The 13,147-nt window shown below is 39.3% G+C and overlaps 1 protein-coding gene across 1 annotated transcript; it reads right to left on the bottom strand.

Annotated features, from left to right (window-relative positions):
* Positions 1-6,460: 6,460 nt before the first annotated feature.
* On the bottom strand, positions 6,461-13,147 carry stard14 (START domain containing 14). Its single transcript, XM_060927729.1, has 6 exons — positions 12,618-13,147; positions 10,372-10,519; positions 9,616-9,719; positions 9,317-9,434; positions 8,840-8,892; positions 6,461-7,788 (listed from the first exon to the last, which is right to left on the bottom strand). Exons 1-6 carry the CDS (start codon positions 12,798-12,800, stop codon positions 7,582-7,584), a joined length of 813 nt encoding a protein of 270 aa, XP_060783712.1. The 5' UTR covers positions 12,801-13,147; the 3' UTR covers positions 6,461-7,581.

The raw sequence follows: 13,147 nt of genomic DNA, 5'->3' as shown, positions 1-13,147 counted from the left end.
TTCATTGGTCAGAAATACAGCGAATGAAAATTTTAAAAGCTTTACCAAGTGTGCATAAAAACCACCCAAGCACAGAGAACACAGAGTTGCCCTTCAATAAATTACTAGGCAATTACACATACAGTTGAGACCACCTTGGGTAAAGACATTCAAGCTCAGTTTTTCACAACTCTACATATTCCATGTTGCCATATGCTGTTTGAAATAGGTGTGCAGCAGGAGTCAATTTCTGTACCCCAATGTACAGTGGTGCTTGAAAGTTTGTGAACCCTTTAGAATTTTCTATATTTTTGCATGAATATGACCTAAAACATCATCAGATTTTCACACAAGTCCTAAAAGTAGATAAAGAGAACCCAGTTAAACAAATGAGACAAAAATATTATACTTGATCATTTATTTATTGAGGAAAATGGTCCAATGTTACATATCTGTGAGTGGCAGAAGTATGTGAACCTTTGCTTTCAGTATCTGGTGTGACCCCCTTGTGCAGCAATAACTGCAGCTAAACGTTTCTGGTAACTGTTGATCAGTCCTGCACACTGGCTTGGAGGAATTTTAGCCCATTCTTGACTGTGGATTGGTGGAGTCCAAACTCTTTAGAGATGGTTTTGTAACCTTTTCCAGCCTGATGAGCATCAACAACGCTTTTTCTGAGGTCCTCAGAAATCTCCTTTGTTCGTGCCATGATACACTTCCACAAACGTGTTGTGAAGATCAGACTTTGATAGATCCCTGTTCTTTAAATAAAACAGGGTGCCCACTCTCACCTGATTGTCATCCCATTGATTGAAAACACCTGACTCTAATTTCACCTTCAAATTAACTGCTAATCCTAGAGGTTCACATACTTTTGCCACTCACAGATATGTAATATTAGATCATTTTCCTCAATAAATAAATGACCAAGTGTAGTATTTTTTTTTCTCATATGTTTAACTGGGTTCTCTTTATCTACTTTTAGGACTTATGTGAAAATCTGATGATGTTTTAGGTCATATTTATACAGAAATATAGATAATTCTAAATGGTTCACAAACTTTCAAGCACCACTGTGTAATCTACACTACCCTCTTAGGGCTTATTATTGGACCACAAGGTAACTATGTGTACATTTTTAGGGCCAAAAAGGTACATGTATGTTCCTAAACGGTATATAAAGGGTACAAATAAATACCTTGGAGGGTACTGCCCCAGTGACAAGGCATTGTACCTCTGAAAGTACAATAATGTACTTTATTTTATGAGTGTACATTTCCTGTGTTTTATTTCCATACTTTATTTCAAAATAAAAACTAAGAGACAGATTTGTTTCAGCTTTTATTTACTGTATCAGATTTTCAGTCAGTCAAAATTTTTACTTTGTTAGTATTTTGTCATTGCACGTTGATGCTTAATTTGAATCAAATGTTTGCAGTAGCTTTGCACAAGCTTCTCACAACGCTTTTCCCAAATTTTTGCTCATTCCTCTGTTCAATCCACAAACTGTTATGGTATTCAAGTCAGGGTTTTGTGATTCCCACTCTAATAATTTTAATTTTATCTTTAAGCCATTTTATTAGAACTTTTGAGGTATATAACAATGGTACTTCCACCTCCATTCTTCAGAGTTGAGTGTTTTCTTTGAATTGTGAAAGTCTCCACCTTTCTCCTCCATACGTCACACTGATCATTATGGCCAAACAGTTCCATTTTTGTTCCTCTGACCAGAGAACTATCCTCTAAACTGATGGTGATCATCTGCAGACTTCAGTCCAGATTTTTTATGCCAGACTTGGATTAGGGTCTTCTTCCTTGTGCAACAGCCTTTCAGGCCATTGTGATACTCGTATAATAGTGATGTACAGTGCCTTGCAAAAGTATTCATCCCCCTTGGTGTTTGTCCTGTTTTGTCGCATTACAAGCTGGAATTAAAATGGATTTTTAGTGGGTTAGCACCATTTGATTTACACAACATTACCACTTTAAAGGTGCACTTTTTTTTAAATTGTGACACAAACAATAAGATGAAAAAACAGAAATCTGGAGTGTGCATAAGATTTCACTCCTCCAAAGTCAATACTTTATAGAGCCGCCTTTTGCTACAATTACAGCTGCAAGTCTCTTGGGGTATGTCTCTATTAGCTTAGCACATTTAGCCTCTGGGATTTTTGCTTGTTCCTCAAGGCAAAACTGCTCCAACTCCTTCAAGTTAGATGGGTTACGCTGGTGTACAGCAATCTTCAAATTATGCCACAAATTCTCAATTGGATTGAGGTCTGGGCTTTGACTTGGTCATTCCAAGACATTTAAATGTTTCCCTTTAAACCATTCCAGTATAGCTTTAGCAGTATGTTTTTAGGGTCATTGTTCTGATAGACCATGAACCTTCATCGCAGTCTCAAACCTCTGGCTGACTCAAACAGGTTTTCCTCTAGAATTGCTCTGTGTTTAGTGCCAGCCATCTTTCCTTCAGTCCTGACCAGCTTTCCTGTCCCTGCAGATGAAAAATATCCCCACAGCATGATGCTGCCACCGCTATGCTTCATTGTGGTGAAACATTCATGGTGTTCTCAGGGTGTTGGGTTTGCACCACCCCTGGCATTTCCCATGATGGCCAGAAAGTTCAATTTTTTTCTCATTTGACCAGAGAATCTTCTTCCATGTGTTAGGGGAGTCTGCCACATGCTGTTGGGCAAACTCCAAACGTCTTTTCTTAAATAATGACTTTTTTCTGGCCACTCTTCCATAAAGCCCCGCTCTGTGGAGTGTACGGCTTAAAATGGTCCTATGGACAGATACTCCCATCTCCACTGTGGATCTTTGCAGCTACCTCAGCATTACCTTTGGTGTCTTTGTTGCATCTCTGATTAATGCCCTCCTTGCCCGGCCTGGGAGTTTTGGTGGGCGGCCTTCTCTTGTCAGGTTTGCAGTGGTGCCATATTCTTTCCATTTCGCTGTAATGGATTTAATGGTGCTCCATGGGATATTCAAAGTTTGGGATATTTTTTATGACCCAACCCTGATCTATACTTCTCCACAACTTTGTCTCTGACCTGTTTGGAGGCTTCTTGGTTTTCATGTTGCTTGCTTAGTAGTGTTGCAGAGTCAGGGTCCTTCCAGAACAGGTTGATTTATACAGATATCATGTGACAGATCATGTGACACTTTGATTGCACACAGGTGGATCTTAATCAACTAATTGACTTATGAAGTGAATTGGTTGGACCAGCTCTTATTTAGGGGTTTCATATGGAAGGGGGTGAATACTTATGCACACTCCAGATTTCTGTTTTTTCATCTCAATTATTGTCACAATAAAAAAACAGTGCACCTTTAAAGTGGTAGGCATGTTGTGTAAATCAAATGGTGCTAACCCCCAGAAAATCCATTTTAATTCCAGCTTGTAATGTAACAAAACAGGACAAACATCAAGGGGGAATGAATACTTTTGCAAGGCACTGTACATTCTCTGGCACCTGATGACTCAATCAGTTCCTTTGTTGTTGTCTTGGGGTTTGGTTGAACCAAAGTTCATTCCTCCGTGGAGTTAATTTGTGCCTCCTTCCGAACAATGCAGTGTCTATGGGGCAGAGATTTTTATATTTGCATGCACTTGTTTGTACAGATGCTTGGTAACGTCAGTTGTTTGGAAATTGCTCCTCGGGAGGAACCGGACTTTCAAGGCACTGTCTCTAAAAGTAGAACCTTAACCCCTTCAATGCCCTTGGACAAGTCACATGTGTCATGAAATCTTTTACTGCTGTGCCTTATGCTACTCGTCATACACACCTCCTTTTATGTACCTTACATGGCACATTACTTTTACTTCACAGTGGCACATATGAATTACAGTCAATGCCTAAAACATTCTTCCGTCATAAGGCACAGCGGTAAAAGATTTCATGACATACGTGACTCGTCCAAGGGCACCGAAGGGGTTAAATACATCCACAAGTGCACTCCCAGTTAATGCCTAATTATGCTACTGACCAAGCAGAGGCTTCTAAAAGTCAAAATGTCTTGACAGTCTTTGACACTCCTGACATAAGTGATTTGTACTATAGTATGCTTATACGACTATATATTATGTGGCTATATGTTATATGGGTTCTGAGATAAATGGAGAATGACCATAGATTAGAACATTGTACTAGTGCATCTCAAAAAATTAGAATACCATGAAAAAGTTCCTTTTTTTCATAATTTAATTCAAAAAGGTAAACTTTCATATATTCTATATTCATTCCATGTAAAGTGAAATATTTAAAGCCTTTTTTGTTTTAATTTTGATGATTATAGCTTATAGCTCATGAAAATCAGAAATCCATTATCTCAAATTATTAGAATATTCCCTAAGATCAATCAAAAAAGGATTTACAATACAGAAATGTCCAACTTCTGAAAAGTATATTCATTTATACACTCAATACTTGGTTGGGGCTCCTTTACCATGAATTACTGTATCAATGCGGTGTGGCATGGAGGTGATCAGTCTGTGGCACTGCTGAGGTGTTATTGAAGCCCAGGTTGCTTTGATAGTGGCCTTCAGCATATCTGTATTTTTGGGTCGGGTGTTTCTCATCTTCCTCTTGACAATACCCCATAGATTCTCTATGGGGTTCAGGTCAGGCAAGTTGGCTGGCCAATCAAACACAGTAATATCATGGTCAGCAAACCATTTAGTAGTAGTTTTGGCACTGTGGGTAGGTGCTAAGTCCTGCTGGAAAAGGAAATCTCATCTCATTATCTCTAGCCGCTTTATCCTGTTCTACAGGGTCGCAGGCAAGCTGGAGCCTATCCCAGCTGACTACAGGCGAAAGGCGGGGTACACCCTGGACAAGTCGCCAGGTCATCGCAGGGCTGACACATAGACACAGACAACCATTCACACTCACACCTACGGTCAATTTAGAGTCACCAGTTAACCTAACCTGCATGTCTTTGGACTGTGGGGGAAACCGGAGCACCCGGAGGAAACCCACGCGGACACAGGGAGAACATGCAAACTCCGCACAGAAAGGCCCTTGCCGGCCACGGGGCTCGAACCCGGACCTTCTTGCTGTGAGGCGATAGCGCTAACCACTACACCACCGTGCCGCCCGAAAAGGAAATCAGCATCTCCAAAAAGCTCGTCAGCAGATGGAAGCATGAAGTGCTCTAAAATCTCCTGGTAGATGGCTGTGTTGACTTTGGACTTGATAAAATACAGTGGACCAACGCCAGCAGATGACATGGCACCGCAAATCATCACAGACTGCGGAAACTTCACACTGGGCTTCAAACACCTTGGATTCTGTGCCTCTCCACTCTTCCTCCAGACTCTAGAACCGTGATTTCCAAATTAAATGCAAAATGTACTTTCATCTGAAAAGAGGACTTTGGACCACTGAGCAACAGTCCATTTCTTTCTCTCCTTAGCCCAGATAAGACACTTCTGACATTGTCTCTGGCTCAGGAGTAGCTTGATATTAGGAATGCGAAAGTTGTATCCCCTTTCTTGAAGATGTCTGTTTGTGATGGGTCTTGATACACTGACCCCAGCCTCAGTCCACTCCTTGTGAAGCTCTCCCAAGTTCTTTAATCAACTTTTCTTGACAATCCTCTCAAGACTGCGGCCATCCCTGTTGCTTGTGCACCTTTTCCAGCCACCCTTTTCAGCAATGACCTTTTGTGGCTTACCCTCCTTGTGGAGGGCATCAGTGATCATCTTCTGGACAACAGTCAAGTCAGCATTCTTCCCCATGATTGTGGTTGTGTGTACTGAACTAGACCGAGAGATACACTGTGTTCATACTGTTTTACTCAAACTCGAAATGAAATATTCTAATATTTTGAGATGGGGTTTTTTTTTATGTTTTTGTACTGTATGCCATACTGATTAAAATTAAAATAGAAAAATGCTTGAAACATTAGTTTATGTGTAATGAGTATTATATAACTTGCACTTTCTTAAATAACTGATGAAAAATATTGAACTTTTTCACAATATTCTAATTTTTTGAGATGCACTAGTATGTGCACTTATGGTCACCTTTCAGTCTGTAAATTGCCTGTATTATCTTTTTATACTGAAATTATTTTATCAGTTAATTTGCAACTTAGGGGCCTGCTGACTAACTATACTATTGAAAGATAAAGATAAAAAAAAAAAAAAAAAAATCACCTTAACTAATTAAGGACAACTGATCCAGTACTCACAGCACATATATAGCATTGGTATCGTGATAAGTAATTCCTCATAAATTGTGCTCAAATCCAAAATTCCTGTCTATAATTTGAATTTGAGGCCTTGGTAGGATTTGCACTTGATGGTAACTCATTGATATTTAAATCATAATTCAGTATTTAATATTTTTGTAGCTACCGTTAGGACCTTTCAGTAAATTATTTGTGCCCCCCTGCATAGTCTTTCAAAGAAATAGCTTTATGGGTAGTGTGTTCATCACCAGACAGACAGAGAGCCTTAATCTTTCAGAGATTCTGGATGTTCATAGAATTTATTGACACAGTCTTAATAAATATCCTTGTAAAAATTTATAAGAACTGAGAACTTTGCATTGTTAGATGAAACATAAAAACTAATTTGTTTAAACAATGAGAAGCAGCATTATATTTAAAAAAAAAAAGTTCTCGTAATAGTCACATCCATCCTTGCTAGTCTCCAAATTTTATAATTTGTTTGGTAGGGAAGACCAGCTCCTGGGAGGGAGGGAGGGAGGGAGGGAGGGAGGGAAAGGGAAGAGAGAGGGGGGGGAAAAAAAAAAAAAAACTTCGGGACATCATGGTGTAAGCACAATAGCATTACTTTCCTCATCAGCTGCTTGCAGTTCGATAAACCAGTGTTGTCAGTCTTACCTTCAACTTGCACAACACATGCAAAAATCAACTCTGCCAATTTCCAGGCTTTTGATGAGTAATACAAGTTACAACAGGAACATTTACATCACAAGTAATTTACCAATAAAGTAATAAATTTGTATATCTGTAAGAATAACTGGCAATCATAGTAATTAAAAACACTAACTATTAAACTTCCCCAGATAGTCATGTAAAATTAACTTCACCCTTCACACAGTGTACAAAATTTATAAAACAAAGGCCTCGCTAACTCTGTTTACACAACCTTCCCACAATCGTGCAGTGTTCAAGTTTTAATAAATCAGCTAAAGAAATAAATAAAAACATCATAATACTTCAGTTATATAAAATTTACCTTTTCAGAAATAATTTTTACAAAAGGTCAAACATTCACCAGCTTTCATTGGAAGTAATGCTAAATTAAGCAAAGAACATGTCAAAAGTATTAGCTTAGCCTTCTCTTCCAAGAAACATGAGCACTTTTTAAACTTCAAAAGGGAGTACATTTATAACCCATGGCCAGCCTTCATGCGATTCTGTTTTGCTTTTTGGCAATATGTAAAAATTTGTGATAAGCACAGCTTAACGTTGTGCCACAAATTTAGACCAGTGCCCATCAACACTTCTGATCAAAAAAAAAAAAAAAAAAAAGGAACAAAGTACTCATGAACAGCACCAACATGATAGAAACTGGAAGTTTGGAAGGCAAGTGTCCATTTCTTCATCTTGTTTTAATGTCCTTCAGCTGCCATCCTCATTCTCCATAGCCTCACGAGTTGAGGTCTCGTCCACGTTTTCCAGAGAGTCTGCATGCTGGATTTTCAGCTCAGCTGGGTCCATCATGGGAAGGTCACTCTGGATAGGGTAGAGCCATGGCTTATGTTCTGGAGAGTTCTGGGCCTTCCAGGCTGGGTAGTTTTGCCCCGCCTTATACACACTTTTCATAACCTACAGAGTGACAGAGCAAGGGAGGGACTGAAAAGATAATAGGAGTATTGGCACATACAACAAATGAATACTAGTTCTTTGTTTACTTACAAGGTTGAGTAAGACCTAAGACATCGGAATCCTGCTTTTCAGGCCTTGTCTTGACGCATGTGGATTACAACTGAATTTCTCTCTTTTTGTCAAGATGACTAACACTTAATTGACTAATATTTTAATTCTCAATACATATATGGCATGATTAGAGGCTCGTCATGGTGCAGGCAAAAACATGCATTAAAAAGAAAAACTATATACAAAATAGGTTGTCCACAGCAGCCATATATTAAAAAAAAAAAAAAGTTAATGCCTGGTATTTAATAAAGACGATCATAAACCGAGACTGAATTTCAGTTTAAGAACCAAAACATTTTCATTAGCCCAGTTTGGACAAGAACAAAGAAAAACACTTTGGTCTAACTAGTTTTGGATGGTAGTAACAATGCAGCCATTTTAGAATCCAGATAGGCAGGTTCAGCTTGATTCTTCACAAGTTTTAAAAAAAACACTGAACAAAAACTTGAAATGGGTCTCTATGGATACAGCAGTCTTCAGACGAGATGTTGGAATGCCAGGTTTGTCAGACTGTGCGTTCTAGAGTCCCAAATAAGTCATTCATTCTAGATCATGGAATGTCTACACTGCAAATTATAGCATGGTTACAGTCAGCTCCATCTCTAGTCACACTGGCATGTCATTATTTAGTAATGAGTTCGGAGCCCAAACTCAGCAGAGAAATAAGAAAATGGCTGATTTTCTCAGTGAGAATTACAAATACAGCCCTTAAAAACAAGACTATTGGATTGTTATGATCAGAATTAAGAATCGGACTACTCATGATCCTCGTCTAACCACACAATTGTTTTCCTTCTACACCGTTCTTTTTGAGACGGCAAGACCTGACAGCAACTGCACTAGACTGAAACTGCAAAGCAGAGCACCACCATCACACCACGACTTTCAGAATGGTCAAACCAGGGCTAAAAATATCAAATTAAAACAAAGATGTACTTACTTTGGGTGCTAGGACCTGAGTTGCCTTATTTACTGCCCACTTCGGAAGAGAACCTATCATTGATCATAAACAAGTCAATACTTGTGGGTGAAACAGTACAAAACACCAAGTATGATCACTGTACAACTCAATACCATGGTTTATAGTACATCACGTCTTGAAAACATTTAGGTAACATAATACAGCAGCAGACATGCAAGTATCGCAAGTGTCAATACTTTTATTTTTTTTTAACTGCATATTCATGTGTTCATTATAATTTTTCAAATACCTTTTTCCCCCCCTTACAATTGATTAAAAGGCAAATCTTGCCTTGATGGAAATAACATTTTGCGTTAATTTCATATGCTGACAACCACTTTCAAAATCAATCACAACGTACCATCATGCTGATATACATTTTACACCACTACATAATCCTCATTATACTGGCAAGCAGGACAGGAGATGTTTAGACAGGATGAGATCTTCTCCTACCTTTAGGATCGGCTTGTGAGAGATATATGAAGGTGCAGCTTTTCGGCCCAGTTGGTTTCACGAGGTAACCCGTCAGAATAGAGACGGCCCTCACCAAGTCTTTACGTGGAGGGTATTTCTATAATTTATAAAGTATAAAACACAAAACATGTACCACCCATTTGGAAAAACACCAAGTTCAGTACACAGAACTTTAATGAAAATGACTGTGCAGCCCATGCTTTTAAAATGGTGCACCAATATAATGCCACAATTAAAATGTGTAGTTGCACAGAGAGGATAAAGACTGGCCAACATACCGGATGCTTGACAGAGTAGTTGACAATTATATATTCATCTTCTGAAGCTTGCCAAGAGCGGATGGTAACTACATCTCTGTTTTTCAGTGGTTTAGGACAGAGCCCTGTGGGTCAAATGTAAAATGCCATTTGTTTTGCAATTTTTGTAAGGTACCAAGTAGAAAAATACTACAAAAGGCAACATTTATGCTATATTGGGCAGTGTATGCCCTTAATGCCCTGACACTTGGGCAAAATTTAATCCTGTAGCCTACTGCAGCTGTGTACTCTCTGTCGTCAGTTAAAATGCAAACTTGTGAAAGCTCAAAACTACCACAGAGCACAGAAGTGAAATTCTAGGGTGTATTAAACTTTGGTGATCATGTACAGCGAAAAAGACAGAAGACTGGGTTTGTGTGTTGCACTGTAACTTATAAAAGCCAGAAATCTCAAATAATTATATAATTACTATTATTTGAGACTTCTGGCTTTTACAAGCTGCACTGCAACTCATAAATCCAGTTCTTTTTAGAGACGTTTATTGGCATGAGAATTTTGAGCTTGTGAAATGGGGTCACTGGGTAAAACGTTTTGTGAACCCCTGAATAGTATGCACATGTACAAAAAGCATACAAGTCACTTATATTGATTGATTGAAAGTAGTAACAGTTAAGGGGACATGCATGATAATGGTGATAAAAAGTGACTATAAATGACCTGAAAGATCCCAAGCATAACATCCTAAAAAGTTAGCTAAAAAGATGATAAAAGACTCACATGAATAGTAGCCCACATCAGAATTGGGACCAAGGCGGGCGATTTCAAAGCTCTCGAGCATTGCAGGGTCCCATGTCTTTCGATAAACGTTGTCATGAAGAACATCGTACATTGTAGCAGCGGACACATCGTTTATGGCAATTTTACACTGTATGAAAGAAACAATCCTGAATCTATGGTGCATATATATTACATTGCAGTCACAGATTTGAGAACTAGCACAAGTGAACACAGCAGGTTAAATTGTGAAAAATCACAAACATACATTATAAAAAAAATTCTCATTAATATTTAAAGTTATGTAAAATCACATCTAAGGCAGCCTTTGCCAGGTCAAACTGGGGTACTAATCTAAAGTTCTGATGATTTTATAGCCCACGTGTTGCAAGTAGGTTGGACATAATGTACATGATTTTGAATTGGGTTCCTCTCAAGGTTTCCTCCTCATGTGACCTCAGGCTGCTCAATAGGGATAAATTCCTTAATTCATATAATGTTTAACACACACACACGCACATATATATGGAATGTGCGGGGACGTAGAAATACTTGGGATGGTGTCCGACCGTGCAGTAAGCCCACTGGGAGTGAAGGATCCCTAGTTCTCATCAGAACATTCTTCTAGGAGAGGGAAACTCGTAGATAAAACCTGAGGTTCAGTTGGTTGCTGGTCGTCTCAACTATGAGTACAAGATGGATAGATATAGCAGCACAGTGGTGTAGTGGTTAGCAGTGTCACCTCACAGCAAGGAGGTCCTGGGTTCAAGCCCAGCGACCGACGAGGGCCTTTCTGCTTGGAGTTTGCATGTTCTCCCCGTGTCCGCGTGGGTTTCCCCCACAGTCCAAAGACATGCAGGTTAGGTTAACTGGTGGCTCTAAATTGGCCGTAGGTGTGAGTGTGAATGGTTGTCTGTGTCTATGTGTCAGCCCTGTGATGACCTGGCGACTTGTCCAGGGTGTACCCCGCCTTTCGCCCGTAGTCAGCTGGGATAGGCTCCAGCTTGCCTGCGACCCTGTAGAACAGGATAAAGCGGCTAGAGATAATGATATACACAAATTGTGTGTATATACTGTACATCTCACATACACTTTCTGTAAAGCTGTTTTGCGAGAATGTCTTGTTAAAGTGTTATAGAAATAAGTTGACATCACAAGTATCATCAAAGCATCTATAACTCTCACTGCCTCCACTGATGCTAATTAAAACTGATTTTTGTTATGAGAACAAAAACAAGTTCTGTGTAAATAAATGAATAAAAGTTAACCCAGACACTGTGCTGGTTTTAATGACTGTCTTGTTCACACCGAAGGGAAACTCAGATCACCCACAGGCAGTCTGTGCTGGCTAGAAACTTCTGGAAAGACCTTGATCTGATTTGACGAATAAATAAGGGTTGTTTTACAATCAGGGTACACAAGCTAAAAATCACATTTAACACTTATCTTCAATATCAAAAGGCTTGACTAAATAAACTCGGTTGTTTATTGTAGCCCTGTGATCGCTCTATTTACCATGCAAAAAAAAAAAAAATTGGTGATAACGTTATTTTTGGTGAATGTATAGCAAGGTGTCATATTTAGCAAAATTACTCGTGTCATTTAGAAAAAGTGCTTTTTTGACCACAGGTAGCTCCAAAAGGGATGCACTTACATCATTCTTTATACCATAACACACATATTTGGTTCCATAGCATTGGAAACATAGTTAAGTTTTAATGTTGAATGCCAGTAAGTTTTCAGACTATTTTGATCAAATCAGTATGTAATTGTGTCCAAAAAAAAAAAAAAGTCCTCTCCGAGACAGCTAATTTTTCAATATAAAATAACATATCTAAAATGATTTTCATCCTAAAATGTGGTCAAGATATTGGGACATAAATATTAGAGACAACTAACAAAGCTTACAGCCTTATATTTAAAAGCACTGTGGAAGGAGTGGATTCTGAATTGTCTCCCAGAATCACTTCATTTGTTTCCCCCAGCCCTGCTTAAAGCTACACTTAATCTTCTTATAATACAAACTATTACACATGCCTATGTTCATATGTGTATTAATTTCCAAAAGTGCAGATTTGATAGTTTTTTGGGTTTTTTTTTTATTTTATTTTGGACCCCTGTGACACAAACTTTGTATCCTGATTGTAAAACAACCCATAAATCACCATGTGGAAGCAGAAACGAGAAGTTAGTGTGGAGTTCACCTCAACCCTCTCTGCACTGAGGGAGCTCTTCAGAAACTCACTCACCTTGATTTTGTGCACTTTGGTGTAGTTGGTTCTGTTCCCTTGGGGTGAGCTGGTTAAAGGAGGGACCTCGACCCACACCTCCATCCCGTTCTTATTGTACTTGTTCAGCCAGTTCTCCGTCGCCAAACACTGCGTCCTGAAGTCAGAGAAAAGCGCCTCACCTGGGATGATTTCTGAGCCCATGCTGAAAGGTGACCTGAAACAGGAAACTGTGTGCGATTCCTCTTTTCAACGCCGTTTCAAGCAGAACAAGGAAAAACCCCTGACACAGGGGAAAGCGTGCGTGTGTGTCTAAAAAAAAATAAAAATCCCTGCTCTGAGACTCGGTGTGTGTCCCCCCCCCGCCGGTCTTCACCAAACAAACTTTGAAAGAACTGATTCCGACTTCCGGGAGCAGCACAGGTGTGGAGTGTTAGCCGCAGCACGCGCACCTTGTACACTGACGTAATGAAGTGTGAACCCTCTCACGATGGGAAAGGCCGCGGTGTAAGCGGCCGCTTTTATAGCCAGACTGCAGCCTTCTGTCACTT

This window comes from Neoarius graeffei, chromosome 8, assembly GCF_027579695.1.
Source record: "Neoarius graeffei isolate fNeoGra1 chromosome 8, fNeoGra1.pri, whole genome shotgun sequence".
NCBI classification, from domain to species: domain Eukaryota; kingdom Metazoa; phylum Chordata; class Actinopteri; order Siluriformes; family Ariidae; genus Neoarius; species Neoarius graeffei.
Note: the sequence above shows the minus strand (reverse complement) of the source record. Positions and strands in the feature narration are given on the sequence as shown.

Excerpts from the sequence above, each read along its gene's own strand:
- stard14 (XM_060927729.1), bottom strand. The coding sequence starts at position 12,800 with ATGGGCTCAGAAATCATCCCAGGTGAGGCGCTTTTCTCTGACTTCAGG. Across the intron at positions 9,720-10,371 it reads TGATGTGGGCTACTATTCAT|GGCTCTGTCCTAAACCACTG; the intron begins GTGAGTCTTTTA and ends TTTGACCCACAG. Across the intron at positions 7,789-8,839 it reads CTCAGGTCCTAGCACCCAAA|GTTATGAAAAGTGTGTATAA; the intron begins GTAAGTACATCT and ends GTCACTCTGTAG.